General features: G+C 61.9%; 1 protein-coding gene across 2 annotated transcripts in view; it reads left to right on the top strand.

The window, feature by feature from the left end:
• Positions 1-19,994, top strand: part of LOC144736849 (zinc finger homeobox protein 3-like) — a 75,397-nt gene that overhangs the window by 14,352 nt on the left and 41,051 nt on the right. For both annotated transcript variants that reach the window (XM_078619499.1, XM_078619498.1), the window contains exon 2: positions 1,683-2,184. In XM_078619499.1, coding sequence (XP_078475625.1) covers positions 1,683-2,184 — 502 coding nt within the window. The remainder of the gene's footprint in view (positions 1-1,682; positions 2,185-19,994) is intronic.

Genomic DNA, 19,994 nt, shown 5'->3' with positions numbered 1-19,994 from the left:
ACGACGACGCGCGACCGAGCGCCGGCCTCGCGGAGCGTCGAGGGCCATCGCCCGAAACGCCGGCCGTTGCCTACTCTTCGTTTTGAGGGTCCGCAGCGTTGGGCGACGGACGTGTTCGCTCTGTAATTCATTTATTTGTTCAGTGCTTTGTACAGATATTTTTTTTTTTGTTGCGTCAAACCGCCAGCGGAACGTCGTGAATGAGAAATTAAACCCAAGCCACAGTGGTGCAATTGTGGCCCATACAACCAAAACTATGGACCATACAGTAAAACCCGTAGAGACACGTAGAGTCCCGTAGAGTCCCGTAGAGTCCCGTAGAGACACAATATAGACAAGCCACAGTACTGTGATTGTGGCCAAGTTCCCAGACTATGGACCATATAGTAGACCCATAGAGACCCATAGAGACCCATAGAGACCCATAGAGACCCATAGAGACACATTAAAGACAAGCCACAGTAGTGTGATTGCCACCCATACCACACGGTGAACCCACTGGCGTCTGCCCCTCCTGGAGTGGAGGAGGAGAAGGAAGAGCGACACGACACGAATTGTCTGTCTGTCTGTCTCCCTCTCTGCTGAAGCCCTCTTGTCGTGGCCAGTAGCAGAAGCGGCAGCAAACCCCGACATTGGCATCGAGCCGCTGGATACCAGCAAAACGTCGAGGGCGACTGCCCGAAACATCACCTATTGTAGACCAACTCTGCTATTTCTGGGGGCCGCACAGAGATATTGACCGAATGCGCTGAGTCGTAGTTGTTGTTGTCGTCGTCGTTGTTGTTGTCGTCGTCGTTGTTGTTGTTGTCTGTGCTTGTGCACCCCGGCCAACGCAGCAGCAGCGTCACAGAATTAGTCCCGTTAATTCAGGAAACGTGGGCGCAGCCGCACTGAGAGCCGGCAGTGTCCTGACACGGGTGGAACCCTTCCCCAGTGGCTCTTGGTCAGATTCCAGACGCACGGCAGCGATGTGTTCATGCTACGGAGCTCTGTGAGAGCCACCGGTGCTCGCGTGTTCGTGATGCCCTCTGTGCTTACCCGTGTGACGTGTGTATCTGTGTCCGTGTGTGTGTGTGCGCACGTACCTGCTTGTGCGCATGTTTTTGTGTATTCCTCTCCACGCTTGCGTGCGTGCGCCCGTACGCGCGTTTACATCTACGGGCGCACACATGCGCTCCGCTCCCATCGTCCCTCGCTCCCATCACCCCTCCCTCCCATCACCACTCCCTCCCATCATCCCTCACTCCCATCGTCCCTCACTCCCATCATCCCTCACTGCCATCGTCCCTCACTCCCATCACCACTCCCTCCCATCACCCCTCCCTCCCATCATCCCTCCCTCCCATCGTCCCTCACTCCCATCATCCCTCACTGCCATCGTCCCTCACTCCCATCACCACTCCCTCCCATCACCCCTCCCTCCCATCATCCCTCCCTCCCATCGTCCCTCCCTCCCATCATCCCTCCCTCCCATCACCACTCCCTCCCATCGTCCCCCGCTCCCATCGTCGTCCACTCCCATCGTCCCTCCCTACCATCACCACTCCCTCCCATCGTCCCCCGCTCCCATCGCCGTCCACTCCCATCGTCCCTCCCTACCATCACCACTCCCTCCCATCGTCCCCCACTCCCATCGCCATCCACTCTCATCGTCGCTACCTCCCATCGCCGCCCGCTCCCAGCACCTGCAGCGGCTGGAGGCCCAGAGCGCCGCCAATCCACCGCCGCACGGCGAGCCGCCGCCGCCGGCGCCGCCGTCGCCGCCGCGCTCCTTCCACTGCACCATCTGCGCCTGCTCGGCGCAGGACAAGCTGGGCCTCGTGCGGCACGCTCGCTCCGGCGAGCACCGGCGGCGCGAGGGCTCGCTCCGCGCTCTCCTCCGCCGCCCGGCGCCCTCGGGCTCCGCGTCGGACGACTACGACGACGACGACGACGACGCGGAGGAGGAGGAGGAGGAGGAGCACGCCGACGACGACGACGACGACGACCGAGAACGGCCGGACGACTGCCACGACCACGCGGCGGCGGCGCGACGAAGCGCCAGGAGGAGGAGGAGGAGGAAGAGCGGCACGGAGGGGCCGGCGCGGTCGTGGGACGACGACGCCGAGCAGCAGGAGGAGGAGGAGGATGAGCTGGAGCTGGGCAGCATCTTCTGCATCGCGGATGGAGAGCTGTCGCCCGACGGTGAGCTCGTGAACGGTGGCGGCACGGCCGCCGGTGTGAGCGTCGATGTACCGGTGTGGGGGGGGATTTGGTTGTGGCGAGCGGGCGCGGTGAGGCGGTGGAGATCGCCCGGGTGGGTTGCGTCTGACCGTCAGCGTTGTCGGAGGCGTCGCCATCGTCCGTTGTGGTCATCGTCGTCGTTATTGCTGTCGCTGTTATGTTCGTCGTCGTTATTGTTGAAGTTCTATCGTCGTCATCATCATCATATTATCAACAGAATCATCATCATCATCATCATCTTCTCATCAATGTCATCATCATATTATCAACAGTATCATCATCTTGTCAACAATTCCATCATCATATTATCAACAGTATCATCATCATCATCATCTTCTCATCAATGTCATCATCATATTATCAACAGTATCATCATCATCATCTTCTCATCAATGTCATCATCATATTATCAACAGTATCATCATCATCATCATCTTGTAAACAATTTCATCATCATATTATCAACAGTATCATCGTCATCATCTTCTCATCAATGTCATCATCATATTATCAACAGTATCATCGTCATCATCTTCTCATCAATGTCATCATCATATTATCAACAGTATCATCGTCATCATCTTGTCATCAATGTCATCATCATATTATCAACAGTATCATCATCATCATCTTCTCATCAATTTCATCATCATATTATCAACAGTATCATCATCATCATCTTCTCATCAATGTCATCATCATATTATCAACAGTATCATCGTCATCATCTTGTCATCAATGTCATCATCATATTATCAACAGTATCATCGTCACTCCCAGCATGCACTTCTCGACGCCCACGGCCGAGTTCTCTTCTCAAGACCCGAGCCACTTCTGGGGCACGACTCTCAAATCCCCCTTCGTACCTCCCCCTCCCCCTGTTATTTTTCCGCGCAAATCTCTCCCGTGGAGGGGAGATGAAATAACGGCGGTGCGCGGGGTGGGGGGTGCCACCACCTCGCTCCGTGAATCTGTCGCTCGCCGCCTCCCTGTCCACGCGCAGCGTCCCCTCCCGGCATCGCACCTCCTGAATTATTCGACGACGACGACGACAACAAACAAGCAAGCGGGCGTCCCCTGGATTGCGATGATGGCTGGGCCTACCGCACGGGCCGGGCCCGCGTCCGTGTCCGCTGCCGCGTGGTCGTAAATTGGTCGGTGGCTCAGCTCGGCTCGGCGTCCAGAGGTCACCGGTTTGCGTTCGTGGCAGTCGAATCGGCGGTGTCGGGATTTTGGAACCCCCCCTCCTCCTCCCCCACCGCCACCACCGCCTCCGTCCACCGAGCGGTAATGATGGCCGGGCACGTGACGTGTGTGTAGTCCCAAGACGTCCGGCCGCCGCGGAAGGGCAGGCCAAACGCCCGTCTTCGGCGGACCCTGCCCATGGCAGCTCACGCCGCGATGAAGGCCCTTCCGCCGGCGGTGGTGCGAGCAAGCGGTTGCAGGGCTGTGCCTTTTTCCTTACACTCGTGTGCCACCCGCCTGCCTGCCCACCCACTTGCCCACCTGCCCACCTGCCTGCCCACCTACCTGACTACCTGCCTATCTGACTACCTGCCTATCTGACTACCTGCCCGGCCAATCACCCCCACCTTTCGAGCTGCCGCAAAGTAGATGAGCGTGTTGACGTTTAGGGTTAGGGTTAGCGAGTCGACGTGTGGGTGGGTGGGTGTGGGTGGGTGGGGTGTGGGTGGGGTGTGGGTGGGGTGTGGGTGGGGTGTGGGTGGGGAGTGGGTGGGGTGTGGGTGGGGTGTGGGTGAGGTGTGTGGGTGGGGTGTGGGTGGGGTGTGGGTGGGGTGTGGGTGGTTTGGTGGGTGGCTGAGTGCAGTCTCTCTGAACAAGCTGAATATTTAAATTTAAAATGTGCCACACTGGGCGCAATTAATCACATTTGGCAATGAGAACCACGCCTCCACCGGGTGTTTGGATATCTCTCGTGACGTCTGTAAATACAAAAATAGCATTTGCAATAAACCACTTCAATAATGCTATTTTTAAAAAAAAGGGGTGGAGAGGGCTCTGGAGTTATCCTTCGATGGGATTCTTTTTTTTTAATTCTCTTTTTTTGACGGAGTAATTAATTTTTAATGCTGTCCGCAGCTGCTGCCGTGAGCGAAATAAGTCGGCTCAGGTCACCGGGAATAATGACGCACGTCGAGCCCCCGAGGCGGCGAGTGCAGGGCCCCGGCCTCGCTGCCGATTCGTAATTCTACTTTCAACAGGAACGACTTCATTCGGTAATACTGTACTTTATGAGGAATAAAACGCGTTTGCGCCGTGAGACTTTGGTAATTCTTCGTCATAAGGCGCTTCATCTGTGGCTCGGTAGCTTTTCGCGTTGCATCGCCGCTGTGTGCACGCGCAATTTTAAAACCCTGTTGTTGTTGTTGTTTTCAAAAGGGAGACGTGCTTTTAAATTGCGATTCTCATCCAGGGCGCGCGTGGTAAACAAGTGTGAGGTCTTCTGAACCCACACCCTCACCTCTCCACACCCACACCCTCACCTCTCCACACCCACACCCTCACCACCTCTCTACTGGCCTCTATTTAGATCTTGGCGAGATACGTGCGTTAGCAGGACAGCACGGGGACTTACCGCCATCTGTTTCCATCTGTACATGGGTAGCGCGCTTGGGTTTTCTGCTGTTGTTGTTGTTGCTGCTGCTGCTTCGTGTTCAGTCTTTGGCGACCGGGCATTGAATCCGGTTTAATGAAACGTGGATTGGAACCTAGATTCTCGGCACCCGTCCTGCTAAGCTCAATCGCGGTTCGGGGAGAGGAGGATTTTTGTTTAAAAAAAACGCAAAGACCGTCGCATCGATAATGCCGGTGCGGCAGGCGAGCGACTAGCCGCGATCCGGGACGAACCTTGCCCCGGGAGATGGAGCGCCGAAATCTGTTAGCTTGCCAGCCGCTCCGCGTGGGTTGTGCCATGACGGGATCATGAGAGGTGACGGCTGCGACAATGGAGGGGGGGGGGGGGGAGGAAGATTTCATCCAGCAGTGGATTGAATGCGCCAGACGACGATCGTGATGATAAAACATTTTTTTTTAATTCGCATAAATATTTATCGTTCTAATTAAATAACAATTACATGTATTTAAAAAAGCAGCGACGATCCTCGCGCTGGCGGGGACCGCGAGATGCGCCCTCCCGATATCCGCGCGCGCGACCGCGGTAAATAATTATCACCGCTTCAGTGACCCCCCCCCCCTCCCCCCGTAAATAAAAACATTTGTAAATAAATTGCTTATTAGTTTGCCTCCGTTCGTTCGCTCGAGTCTTGATCCCAATCCTGGCCTCCTCCTCTTCCCCCACCATCCCTCCCCCATGGCCACAGGTTCTGTGTGACGGTGAAATGGATCCCATCAAAGGTGCGACCCCCCCTTGCCCCCCCAGGGCAGCGGTATTTGCCCTTTGTGTTATTCTATAGCGCCGGGCGCACGATGGACGATGTCCTTAACGCGATATCTTGCGCATGTGCATATTCATTGGTACGGCGTGCCCCTGCGTGTGCACGTGTGCGCGTGCGTGTAGCGGGTAGCGCTATGCTGCACTTCGAACCCGGCCACCCGGGTTCGATTCCCGCTCACGGCCAACACCGGTGACGATTGTCCGAACCGGCCATGGGCCTCCCGTAGGTCGACTCAGCCTCAAATGAGTACCCGGTGCGGTGCGTAGTAAACATCGCCACTGGGGGAGACAAAGGCGGCCGGGCGTGTTTGTTGACCACCCACCACCTTTCGTGTGCTGCCGCCGGCCTACGTAGGTGCTCCCCGCAAGCAGCACTTGCCCCTGCCGTCCGTTACGGCCTTTAAGGGGCGTCTTTGTCTTTGGTGCGTGCGAGGGCGCCAACCGCCACGCCGCGCCGCGAACCCGGCGACCCCCGAGTTCGCCGGTCGTGGCCGATAACCGGGTGGCGGTTATTTTGACCCGTTCCCTGGGCCAATCCCACCCGCGACGTCGACTCGGCCTCAAATGAAGCCGTTGCCGGCGCATCGCTGTTCAATGGTCGGGGACTGGGGAGACAAAGGCGGCCGGGGGCGCGGCGCTCTTTGCCCCGACGCTCCGTTCGAGGCTACGGCGGTCACGGGCGTTCGGGGGCGGGGGGACATTTGCCTTTGTGTGTCCACATTTTTTGGGGGGGTTCGGAACGTTGGACCGGGTGTCCTTAAAAGGCGTCGTCCATTATTCAAGGGGGAGAATAATGAAGCGGCCGTGGGCGTGAAAGCCTCGGCGATGGGCACCGCCTCTCTCCGTCATGGCCGTGAGCCGCGGTCAATCCGACCGCTGGGTGAAGGCCGACCTCCACCTGCCTGCGACGTTCGTTTGGTTTCTTTCTGGTGAGGGGGGTCGCTGAAAATCATCGAGCGATTTTTCTTCTGTCTTTTCAACGGCGAAGCAACCCCTGCCAGTCGGCGACGTTTAATTGCGACGAGAAATAGGTCAGTGTCCCCCCCCCACCCCCCCGAAAAGTGGTGCAGACTCCCGCCTCTGTCTCTAATCGGCTTTGCCGGTTGCGGGGGGGTGGGGTGGGATGGGGTGCTGGGGAGTGGGGGCGGTGTTAACGCGCTCAAAATCTCTGGCGTGCGGGGAAGTATGGCCGGTGTTATGCGCTCTCCTTCTCTCGCTGAGTAATTACTCCCACGATCCGGTGCTCGCTCAAAGTAGGGACACTGCTGCCGCTGGCTGCCGCTGGCTGCTACCCCACCGGCTGTGGGGGGAGGGGGGGGGTTCGTTGCCAAATCGATGGTCCAGCGCCCGTGCGGTGCGCTCCACTCGCCGGCGTCATGGACACCCCCTTGTCGCCCGTCTGGCCCTGCTGCCCTGGTTCACCGTTGAACTTCCACCCGGTGATTCCTCTGGCCCGGTCGTCGTCCCTTCCCGCACATGCCGTCGTTCAACCGCTCACCCGCTCGCCCGTTCACTCGCTCACACACTCGCCCGCTAACTCGCTCGCCCGCCCGCTCGTTCGCCCGCTCGCCCGCCCGCTCACGCGCTCGCTGGTCAGCTCATCCGCTCACTCACCTGCTCGCTCGCTCACCCGTTCGCCCGCTCGACCGCTCGCCCGCTCGACCGCTCGCCACACCGCAGGTCACCACACTTCTCTCTCCGCCGCTCTACTTTAGAATTTCCTCTCCTCCCGTCATCGTTACCCCTCCCCCAGCCCGCCCCAAACTCGCATAAAACAACCGTCCTTGCTCAATTCAATAAAAGTTGCAAAACTGTTTCTGTCAAATGAGAGTACAATTTTTCGACAGTGCTGTTTGTTGCTGTCCGCTGTTGGGGCCTGTGATTGTCGAGCGCGATAACGCGCAATATGAAACAGCCAGGACCAAAGGAAATGAATAATGGTTAGGGGGCGGCCATGGCAAAGGGAAGCTTCCATTCCTAATATCTCACCCTCCTCTCCATGTTGTTCATTTCGTTACGTTTGGTGTCAACGTCACCAGCTGAGGATCTCGTTCTACTCCGTTAACTTCCTCGCCCGCGGGATGTTAACTTCCTCGCCCGGTATGCGGGAGGTCGTGTGTTCGATCCCGACCCTGTGTATTTGTCGCGGCGGTCACGCGTATTTTTCTCCGGTGCCCCCGGTTTTTCCCTCCACGGTGTGCACGCGCCTCGTTCTCATCGCGCGCGGACGGCGGCGTGCACGCGCCGAGCCGCCGTGTGGGGCGTGGGTGGGCGGGTGGGGCGGCGGTGGGAGCCGCGGTGACCGTGCGGGCGCGGAGGTCGACGGGGGCGGCGCGAGCGGCGTCCCCCGCGGACGCGGTCACGAAGCACGGCGTCGCTTTGGTGTTGACTCCCCCACCGCGTCGGTCACGTGACCTCCAGGTGTCCTGGGGGGGGGGGGGGGCAGGGCACCTGGCGCAGTGATGGCGGGAGAGGTGAAGTGACGACGGCGAGCGGCCTCGCCCCCCCCCCCTGCTCCCCCCCCCCCTGCTCCCCCCCCTTGCCCTCCCCCTCATTGCCCCCCCCACTGCTTGCCCTGCCCCTGCTTCGCCTCGCCCTTCCAGCCGGCCATGAGCTGCCGCCACCAGAACACGACACGACACGTGATTTGGGGTCGTTGTTGGGCGCGATGTCCGACGTTCCGCTCCGTCGACCGCTGCGTTACTTTCTCCGCTTCCACCAAGTCGGGGGGGGAAGGTGGGGGGGGGCTCCGTCGCTATCCCTGGGTTCGCCTGGCTGGGACTCGGCCGGGTCCTCGGCAGGATTTTCCACCGTGGTTCTTCGCCGTGGTTCTCCACCGTGGTTCTTTACCGGGTTGTGGACCGGGTTCTGGACCGGGTTCTCGGCCGAGTGTCTCAGCCAGGTTGACCATACTTCACCACGCTGGTTTTTGGCAGCTTCGGTCCTCGCCATCTGCCGGCGGCGGTCGTGGCAACGCGGAGGCAGAAGACGCCTGTGCCTCTCTCTCTCTCTCTCTGTCCGCCCGCGCTTGGCAGGAGAGGTAACATTTTGCGCATTCCTGGAGGGTAATGGGGTAACGAAAAGTGTTTTGGCACCGGGGGGGGGGGATGTCATGTCACGTCGCCGGTGTTCGCGTAAAACCCTCGGCAGTGTTTGGTCATGAGAAAGAAAGAAAGAACGAACTTGATTTAGAACTTTCAAACATCCGGTTTCCGAGTGTGTAAAAAACATCCTAGTGTGTTAAAAAAAATTATTACAACACGGGCCCAAATTTACCTATTTTCCCATCCCCACCCCACCTCTCTCCACGAAAAAAAATGTATGGTAAGAAAATATCTATATTTATCCCCGTTGGTTTTTTGCCAAAACGCAGAAGGTAAGAGAGAATTTCCCCCTATTCATGTTTAAAGATGCTCAGAACTTTACGAGTGGAAAAAATATAACACAAATAAATAATGAATACATTAAAAAAACTGCGTTGCTGCTTAAAACCGCAAGCCTTCGTAATTGGAAAATTGAACAATGTCATAAAACCCACTTTTGTAAGCAGAGCTGTTTCCAATCTGCCGAGTTTTCGATTCCACGCAAATTGATTCCATATGAGAGGATCGCTCTGTGGGCCACCCCGACCCACCACCACCCCCAGCACCACCACCCCCAGCACCACCACCCCCAGCACCACCACCTCCAGCACCACCACCCCCAGCGCCACCACCCCCAGCGCCACCACCCCCAGCACCACCACCTCCAGCACCACCACCCCCAGCACCACCACCCCCAGCACCACCACCCCCAGCGCCACCACCCCCAGCACCACCACCTCCAGCACCACCACCCCCAGCGCCACCACCCCCAGCACCACCACCTCCAGCACCACCACCCCCAGCACCACCACCCCCAGCACCACCACCCCCAGCGCCACCACCCCCAGCACCACCACCCCCAGCGCCACCACCCCCAGCGCCACCACCCCCAGCACCACCACCTCCAGCGCCACCACCCCCAGCGCCACCACCCCCAGCACCATCACCCCCAGCGCCACCACCCCCAGCGCCACCACCCCCAGCGCCACCACCCCCAGCACCACCACCCCCAGCACCACCACCCCCAGCACCACCACCCCCAGCACCACCACCCCCAGCGCCACCCCCAGCACCACCACCCCCAGCACCACCACCCCCAGCACCACCACCCCCAGCACCACCACCCCCAGCACCACCACCCCCAGCACCACCACCCCCAGCACCACCACCCCCAGCGCCACCCCCAGCACCACCACCCCCAGCGCCACCACCCCCAGCGCCACCACCCCCAGCGCCACCACCCCCAGCGCCACCACCCCCAGCACCACCACCCCCAGCACCACCACCCCCAGCACCACCACCTCCAGCACCACCACCCCCAGCGCCACCACCCCCAGCGCCACCACCCCCAGCGCCACCACCTCCAGCACCACCACCCCCAGCACCACCACCCCCAGCACCACCACCCCCAGCACCACCACCCCCAGCACCACCACCCCCAGCGCCACCACCCCCAGCGCCACCACCCCCAGCACCACCACCCCCAGCACCACCACCCCCAGCGCCACCACCCCCAGCACCACCACCTCCAGCGCCACCACCCCCAGCGCCACCACCCCCAGCGCCATCACCCCCAGCGCCACCACCCCCAGCGCCACCACCCTCAGCGCCACCACCCCCAGCACCACCACCCCCAGCACCACCACCCCCAGCACCACCACCCCCAGCACCACCACCCCCAGCACCACCACCCCCAGCACCACCACCCCCAGCACCACCACCCCCAGCACCACCACCCCCAGCACCACCACCCCCAGCACCACCACCCCCAGCACCACCACCCCCAGCACCACCACCCCCAGCACCACCCCCAGCACCACCACCCCCAGCGCCACCACCCCCAGCGCCACCACCCCCAGCGCCACCACCCCCAGCGCCACCACCCCCAGCGCCACCACCTCCAGCGCCACCACCCCCAGCGCCACCACCCCCAGCGCCACCACCCCCAGCGCCACCACCCCCAGCACCACCACCCCCAGCACCATCACCCCCAGCGCCACCACCCCCAGCGCCACCACCCCCAGCGCCACCACCCCCAGCGCCACCACCCCCAGCGCCACCACCCCCAGCGCCACCACCCCCAGCGCCACCACCCCCAGCGCCACCACCCCCAGCGCCACCACCTCCAGCGCCACCACCCCCAGCGCCACCACCCCCAGCACCACCACCCCCAGCACCACCACCCCCAGCACCACCACCCCCAGCACCACCACCCCCAGCACCACCACCTCCAGCACCACCACCCCCAGCGCCACCACCCCCAGCGCCACCACCCCCAGCACCACCACCTCCAGCACCACCACCCCCAGCACCACCACCCCCAGCACCACCACCCCCAGCGCCACCACCCCCAGCACCACCACCTCCAGCACCACCACCCCCAGCGCCACCACCCCCAGCACCACCACCTCCAGCACCACCACCCCCAGCACCACCACCCCCAGCACCACCACCCCCAGCGCCACCACCCCCAGCACCACCACCCCCAGCACCACCACCCCCAGCGCCACCACCCCCAGCACCACCACCTCCAGCGCCACCACCCCCAGCGCCACCACCCCCAGCACCATCACCCCCAGCGCCACCACCCCCAGCGCCACCACCCCCAGCGCCACCACCCCCAGCACCACCACCCCCAGCACCACCACCCCCAGCACCACCACCCCCAGCACCACCACCCCCAGCGCCACCCCCAGCACCACCACCCCCAGCACCACCACCCCCAGCACCACCACCCCCAGCGCCACCACCCCCAGCGCCACCACCCCCAGCGCCACCACCCCCAGCGCCACCACCCCCAGCGCCACCACCCCCAGCGCCACCACCCCCAGCGCCACCACCCCCAGCGCCACCACCCCCAGCGCCACCACCCCCAGCGCCACCACCCCCAGCGCCACCACCTCCAGCGCCACCACCCCCAGCGCCACCACCCCCAGCGCCACCACCCCCAGCGCCACCACCCCCAGCACCATCACCCCCAGCACCACCACCCCCAGCACCACCACCCCCAGCACCACCACCCCCAGCACCACCACCCCCCAGCACCACCACCCCCAGCGCCACCACCCCCAGCACCACCACCTCCAGCACCACCACCCCCAGCGCCACCACCCCCAGCACCACCACCTCCAGCACCACCACCCCCAGCACCACCACCCCCAGCACCACCACCCCCAGCGCCACCACCCCCAGCACCACCACCCCCAGCACCACCACCCCCAGCGCCACCACCCCCAGCACCACCACCCCCAGCGCCACCCCCAGCACCACCACCTCCAGCGCCACCACCCCAAGCGCCCCCACCCCCAGCGCCACCACCCCCAGCACCACCACCCCCAGCGCCACCACCCCCAGCGCCACCACCCCCAGCGCCACCACCTCCAGCGCCACCACCCCCAGCGCCACCACCCCCAGCGCCATCACCCCCAGCGCCATCACCCCCAGCGCCACCACCCCCAGCGCCATCACCCCCAGCGCCACCACCCCCAGCGCCACCACCCCCAGCGCCACCACCCCCAGCCCCACCACCCCCAGCACCACCACCCCCAGCACCACCACCCCCAGCACCATCACCCCCAGCACCACCACCCCCAGCACCACCACCCCCAGCGCCACCACCCCCAGCGCCACCACCCCCAGTGCCATCACCCCCAGCGCCACCACCCCCAGCGCCACCACCCCCCAGCGCCACCACCCCCAGCGCCACCACCCCCAGCGCCACCACCCCCAGCGCCACCACCCCCAGCGCCATCACCCCCAGCACCACCACCCCCAGCACCACCACCCCCAGCACCATCACCCCCAGCGCCACCACCCCCAGCGCCACCACCCCCAGCGCCACCACCCCCAGCGCCACCACCCCCAGCGCCACCACCCCCAGCGCCACCACCCCCAGTGCCATCACCCCCAGCGCCACCACCCCCCAGCGCCACCACCCCCCAGCGCCACCACCCCCAGCACCACCACCCCCAGCACCATCACCCCCAGCGCCACCACCCCCAGCGCCATCACCCCCAGCGCCACCACCCCCAGCGCCACCACCCCCAGCACCACCACCCCCAGCGCCACCACCCCCAGCGCCACCACCCCCCAGCACCATCATCCCCAGCACCACCACCCCCCAGCACCATCACCCCCAGCGCCACCGCCCCCAGCGCCACCGCCCCCAGCGCCACCACCCCCAGCACCACCACCCCCAGCACCACCACCCCCAGCACCATCACCCCCAGCACCACCACCCCCAGCGCCACCACCCCCAGCGCCACCACCCCCAGCGCCATCACCCCCAGCGCCACCACCCCCAGCGCCAATACCCCCAGCGCCACCACCCCCAGCGCCACCACCCCCAGCACCACCACCCCCAGCACCACCACCTCCAGCGCCACCACCCCCAGCACCATCACCCCCAGCGCCACCACCCCCAGCGCCACCACCCCCAGCGCCACCACCCCCAGCGCCACCACCCCCAGCGCCATCACCCCCAGCGCCACCACCCCCAGCGCCAATACCCCCAGCGCCACCACCCCCAGCGCCACCACCCCCAGCACCACCACCCCCAGCACCACCACCTCCAGCGCCACCACCCCCAGCACCATCACCCCCAGCGCCACCACCCCCAGCGCCACCACCCCCAGCGCCACCACCCCCAGCACCACCACCCCCAGCACCACCACCCCCAGCACCATCACCCCCAGCACCACCACCCCCAGCACCACCACCCCCAGCACCACCAGCGCCACCACCCCCAGCGCCACCACCCCCAGCACCACCAGCGCCATCACCCCCAGCGCCACCGCCCCCAGCGCCACCACCCCCAGCACCACCACCCCCAGCACCACCACCCCCAGCACCATCACCCCCAGCACCACCACCCCCAGCACCACCACCCCCAGCACCACCAGCGCCACCACCCCCAGCACCACCACCCCCAGCACCACCAGCGCCATCACCCCCAGCGCCACCGCCCCCAGCGCCACCACCCCCAGCACCACCACCCCCAGCACCACCACCCCCAGCACCATCACCCCCAGCACCACCACCCCCAGCACCACCACCCCCAGCACCACCAGCGCCACCACCCCCAGCGCCACCACCCCCAGCGCCACCACCCCCAGCACCACCACCCCCAGCGCCACCACCCCCAGCGCCACCACCCCCAGCGCCACCACCCCCAGCACCACCACCCCCAGCAGCACCACCACCCCCAGCACCACCCCCAGCACCACCACCCCCAGCACCACCACCCCCAGCACCACCCCCAGCACCACCACCCCCAGCACCACCACCCCCAGTGCCACCGCCCCGGCCTCTTCCTGGCACCACCCCCAGCACCACCACCCCCAGTGCCACCGCCCCGGCCTCTTCCTGGCACCACCCCCAGCGCCACCACCCCCAGCGCCACCGCCCCGGCCTCTTCCTGGCACCACCCCCCAGCACCACCACCCCCAGCACCACCACCCCCAGTGCCATCACCCCCAGTGCCACCGCCCCGGCCTCTTCCTGGCACCACCCCCAGCACCACCACCCCCAGCGCCACCACCCCCAGCGCCACCGCCCCGGCCTCTTCCTGGCACCACCCCCAGCACCACCACCCCCAGCACCACCACCCCCAGTGCCATCACCCCCAGTGCCACCGCCCCGGCCTCTTCCTGGCACCACCGGGCGTGCCCCGTGGCACCCGCTACGCGCTCCTCCTCCTCCTCGTCTTCCATCCGTCCATCAACCACCACCTCCTCCATCCCCCTCCAACACCTACCCGCCCCCCCCATCCCCCCCCCCCTCTAGCTGCATCTCTCTACTCGTCCTCTATCTACCCCCTCCATCCATCCCCTAATCCTCCTCATGAACCTCCTCCTCCTTGTCATCGTCTTGTCTTCGTCATCATCGTCATCATCATCTTCTCCGCTTCCTCATTATCATCACCTCCTCATTGGCATCGTTTTCTCATCGTCGTCATCATCTCTTCCTCCACACCATCTCTTCTTCCTGCTCATTACAGCCTCGCCATCAGCATGTGCATCGTCTCCTCCTCCTCCTACCTCGTCATCCCTGCCCCCGCCCGCTCATCAGCGTCGTCTCCTCGCGGGGCCCGGAGCAACGCAATATTCGGTCGTGGGATTTGTTGCGGCGGCGTCGTTTTTTTTTTATTCTTCCACTTTGCCCCCCCCCCCACCCCGTAAGGGGGGGCGTGAGGCTCAAGGAGCCCGGTCGCGAGCCCCCCCCCCCCCCAATCTCCGGCTCGTGCCCACTTGGCTTGAGCAAGGGTCGTGGGGGGGGGGGCAGTGAACTTGTCCCTCTCAGCCTCCCCTCCAGAGCCTCTCCTTCACGTCAGACTCTTCTCCCTGGAGTGGTGTCTGAGCCTTTCCTGTCCAACGCTGGCCACAGACCCTCTTGCTGCAACTCACGCGGGGCGTGTGGTGCTGGTGGGGGGTGTGGTGGTGGTGGTGGTGGTAGTGGGGTGTGGTGGTGGTGGTGGTGGTGAGGGGTGGTGGTGGTGGTGGGGAGCGGTAGGTAGTGTAGCGGTCGACGAGCCGCGCTGCGAAACCCAGTGACCCGGGTTCCATTCCCGCTCACGGTCAGCACCAGTGGTTGACTCAGCCTCAGATGGGTACCAGGTGCGGTGTGTAAACATCGCGACGGGGGAGACAAAGTCGGCCGGGCGCGATGCTGGCCACCCACCCCTCCGTGTGCCATGCCGGCCTTTGTAGGTGCTCGCTAACAGCACTTGCCCCAACAGTCTGTTAAGGCTACACGTGGGATTTTTGTCTTTGTGGTGGCCAGGATGGTGGTGGAGGAAGGGATTTAAGAAACTCATTGCATCGTTCACAACCGCCGTGCCGGGACATCGAATCGAACCGGTGCCAGCCTCTGGGGCTCGCGGGTCCGGCAGGCTGACAGCTGTAGTAGCGGTAGCAGCAGCAGCAGTGGCAGCAGCAGTAGTAACAGCAACTGCAGCAGCAGTAGCAGCAGCAGCATCTTCTGGCGTGAAAACGAAATGACGGTGTGTAATGAAAATGCGGACGCGGTTCCCTCTGCAACCTTGCCGATGTCACCCAAGAAAATCGAAACCAGCGCAGGTTATTTTGCCAGCGTGTAAAATTACAGCGGTCTGTGGAAGCATCAGCCCGCGGCAGGCCAATCTCCCATCCCGTCGGACTGGCCAAGAGGTTTATTTTCATGGGACCTCCCTGGCCAGCATCGAAATGTAAGAGTAGGTTTGACCCTTTCTGGCAATGTAACAGTTGTGTTAAGTCTTGATTTGAAGCTTTCGTGACTGCAGGAATCCATTCTCTTTGGTTCTTTCGGTAAGTCACGTAGGTCGAAATAAAACAGAATAAATCACGACGTTTCGATAGCAACACAAGCCATCGTCTTCAGGTGAAAATCGCGACAACCGCCCGCAGCAAACATCGCGGTGAGCAGCAGACATCGCGGTTGTCGCGGTTTTCACCTGAAGACCATGGCTTGTGTTGCTATCGAAACGTCGTGATTTATTTCGTTTTACTTCTACCCTCGTGACTTTACCGAAAGAACCAAAGAGTACAGTTGTGTTAAGATGAACCATATTTGTTGAATGCAGACGGGATTCCTTGCAATAGGTTTCTGTTTGGTGTTCTAACCTCTGAACACAACTGTTTTGTTGCCAGATACGATGAGCAACGCAGGTTGCAGGGGCTGCGCCTTTGGCGGCTACGTCCCGGCGAGACGAGTGCAAGTGAACAAAAGGTGTTCTCGTTCAGGAGCGTGTCGCCCCCAGATGTCCGCGCGTCTTCTCCCGTGCGTGCGTGTCCGAGCGTGCGAGCGTTTGCCCCGTTTCGGCATTTGAAAAGGAAATGAACTGCGTTTACTTAAAAACAAAGCGCAGTGCGGAGGGGTAGAGCCAGGGTCGAGGGAAGGATAACCGCGGAGGGAAAGCGCGACGGGGCCTCATCGGCCGCGTGCGATGCAGTCCGTTGCGTTTGTTTGAGCGACATGTTTGAGCAGGGGGGCATTTTTTTTAAAGAATACAAAAAGAAAACGGCATAGCTCGAGGATTGTTTTTTCACAAAACTAACAGATCGTTGTTCTTGAATAATGTCCCCCCCCCGCCGCCCGCCACCCCCCCACCGCCCAGTCGCAAGAAAAATTCCTCTCTCCTTCGTGGCCAGCCCTGCTTTTGTGTTTTTTATCTTTACCCCGAATGGTTTTCAAACTGCGGCAATTTTTTTTTTGCACGTCGTTTATTACCTTCTTTATTATTGGGGTTTTTTGTTTTGTCCTAGGCGAGTACGAGATCGCACTTTGCCGCGCCCTCCAGCACGCTCGCTCAGATTTACTTTTCTCTCCCCTCGCGTACAAAAAATGGAACGGCGTTGCGTGCCAACGATGAACCGAGGTGTCGGTTGAGGGGGTGCTGGGTGGGCGGTGGATATTCAGCGTGGCGGCGAGGAGTTATCGGAACGCGGAGTTGAGCCGCGCTCCGTCCCCGAGTTTGGCGGTCTCCGACGAGACCCCCGGGAGCCGCTAGGGCACGGAGCGCCCTTCTGGGCGCGTCGGCGTCTTGATTCGAGTCGGCGAGGAGTCGCGAGGGAGACGCCACCGCCGATGGCCAGCGGGCAGCGGCTTGGGCTTCGTCGATCAAAACTCCGATGGAACGCGTGGGCCGCGTGTGACCAGCGACAGACACGTAGGAGGAGGCTTTCGCGACCAATATCGTCCAGGTTTTGTTTTGCGTTGGATCGCGTAAATATATAAATGTGTCGTCAAACCCGCCACCACCCGACACAGCCAATCGGTAAGGTTGTGTCGCGTAAACAGAACGTGGCCAATTCGTTAAACCAAATGCGCCAATCTAAGTACGACGTTTTGCCAGCATCAACAGTCAAAGGGGAAATGTTCTCGGGTGGTTGAGGGCCAACGTTGGGAGTTCTTGCCTCGGAGACTTCCACCTTCATTCCTGCCCTGCCTAGTCTCCATTAAGGCATTTCAACATCGTGCTATGTTATGTCATCATCGTCGTCGTCGTCTTTGTGGTTATTATTCTATGGGGGGAGCAGTGTCACAGTGGTGATTGGTTCCGAGTTAACCGGTCCCTGGCACCCCTCCCACCCTCCCTCCACTTTACCCACCTAAACCAACCCTCGCCGACCAGCGCGCGGTGAAGTATGGTCCAACAAACTCCCCACGGCTCCGGGATAACCTCCATCCAGCAGTGGATTGACAGTCGTGTGTTCGACGTGCTGTGTGTGTGTGTTTGGCGCTGTGTGTGTGTGTGGGGCGTGTGTGTGTGGGGTGTGTGTGTGTGGGGCGTGTGTGTGTGTGTGGGGTGTGTGTGTGTATGGTGTGTGTGTCTGTTCGGCGCTGTGTGCGTGGTGTGTGTGGTGTGTGTGTGTTCGGCGCTGTGTGTGGGGTGTGTGTGTGTGTGTGTTGTGTGTGTGGTGTGTGTGTGTGTGTGGTGTGTGTGTGTGTGTTCGGTGCTGTGTGTGTGGTGTGTGGGGTGTGTGTGTGTGTTCGGCGCTGTGTGTGTGGTGTGTGGGGTGTGTGTGTGTGGGGGGTGTGTGTGTGTGTGTGTGTGTTCGGCGCTGTGTGTGTGGTGTGTGTGTGTGGTGTGTGTGTGTGGTGTGTGTGTGTTCGGCGCTGTGTGCGTGGTGTGTGTGTGTGTTCGGCACTGTGTGTGGGGTGTGTGGTGTGTGTGTGTTCGGCGCTGTGTGCGTGGTGTGTGTGTGGGGTGTGTGTGTGTGTTCGGCGCTGTGTGTGTGGGGTGTGTGTGGTGTGTGTGTGTTCGGCGCTGTGTGAGTGGTGTGTGGGGTGTGTGTGTGTGGGGTGTGTGTGGTGTGTGTGTGTGTGGTGTGTGGGGTGTGTGTGTGTTCGGCGCTGTGTGTGTGTGTGGTGTGTGTGTGGGTTGTGTGTGTGTTGGGTGCTGTGTCTGTGTTTGGGTTCCGGCGTGGTGTGTGTGTGTGGGATGTGTGTGTGGGGTGTCTGTGTGTGTGTTCAGCGGTGTGTGTGTGTGTTCGGCGTGGGGTGTGTGTGTGTGTTCAGCGCTGTGTGTGTGTGTGTGTGTTCAGCGCTGTGTGTGTGTGTGTGTTCAGCGCTGTGTGTGTGTGTGTGTTCAGCGCTGTGTGTGTGTGTGTTCGGCGCTGTGTGTGTGTGTGTTCGGCGCTGTGTGTGTGTGTGTGTTCGGCGGTGTGTGTGTGTGTTCGGCGCTGTGTGTGTGTGTTCGGCGCTGTGTGTGTGTGTGTTCGGCGCTGTGTGTGTGTGTGTTCAGCGGTGTGTGTGTGTTCAGCGCTGTGTGTGTGTGTGTGTGTTCGGCGCTGTGTGTGTGTGTGGTGTGTGTGTGGGGGGTGTGTGTGTGGGGTGTGTGTGTGTTCGGCGCTGTGTGTGTGTGTGGTGTTTGGGGTGTGTGTGTGGTGTGTGTGTGTGTTCGGTGCTGTGTGTGTGTGTGGTGTGTGGGGTGTGTGTGTGGTGTGTGGGGTGTGTGTGTGTGTGTGTGGTGCGTGGACGTGTCCAGCACGGCGCACCGCGACGCGGAGAGCAACAATCCACCGGTGAATGATCCGAGCGAGCGCTTCCGATGCGCGATGACGAAAGAGAGGGCCCTGGCTCAGGGTTAGAAAATCTCCGCTTGTCCTGGGCCACGGCGCACACTCAAACTCGCCCCCCCTCCCCCCCCTTCCTTGAAAAATAACAAAAAGAAAGCCACCTGACCACAGCCACGTAAGCACCTGATCATTACGCCGATCTTTTTAAAGAAACTTCGCCCCTCCCCGCCACCCGCAGCTCTCTCGTCTCTCTCTCTCTCTCTCCCATTTGCCTCTTCCTTTTTAAAAGACAACTGCCTCTGTAATTATGTACAGACCCCCCCCCCCATCCGCCCGCCTGCCCATTACAGAGAGCTGCGAGCCCATCCAAGCTGTCTGCTAGGGTCCAGACAGGGAGGAGTGGCCCCGATGACATTAACCTCTGCACTTCCATTGTCCCCGGGGAAGTATGTCGTGTGTGTGTGTCTGTATGTGTGTGTGTCTGTCTGTATGTGTGTGTGTGTCTGTATGTGTGTGTCTGTCTGTATGTGTGTGTCTGTATGTGTGTGTCTGTATGTGTGTGTGTGTCTGTATGTGTGTGTGCGTGCCCGTGTGTGTGTCTGTATGTGTGTGTGTGTCTGTATGTGTGTGTCTGTCTGTATGTGTGTGTGTGTCTGTATGTGTGTGTCTGTATGTGTGTGTCTGTCTGTATGTGTGTGTGTGTCTGTATGTGTGTGTCTGTATGTGTGTGTCTGTATGTGTGTGTCTGTATGTGTG

This window comes from Lampetra planeri, chromosome 63, assembly GCF_965212315.1.
Source record: "Lampetra planeri chromosome 63, kcLamPlan1.2.h2, whole genome shotgun sequence".
Classification (NCBI taxonomy): Eukaryota; Metazoa; Chordata; class Hyperoartia; order Petromyzontiformes; family Petromyzontidae; genus Lampetra; species Lampetra planeri.
Note: the sequence above shows the minus strand (reverse complement) of the source record. Positions and strands in the feature narration are given on the sequence as shown.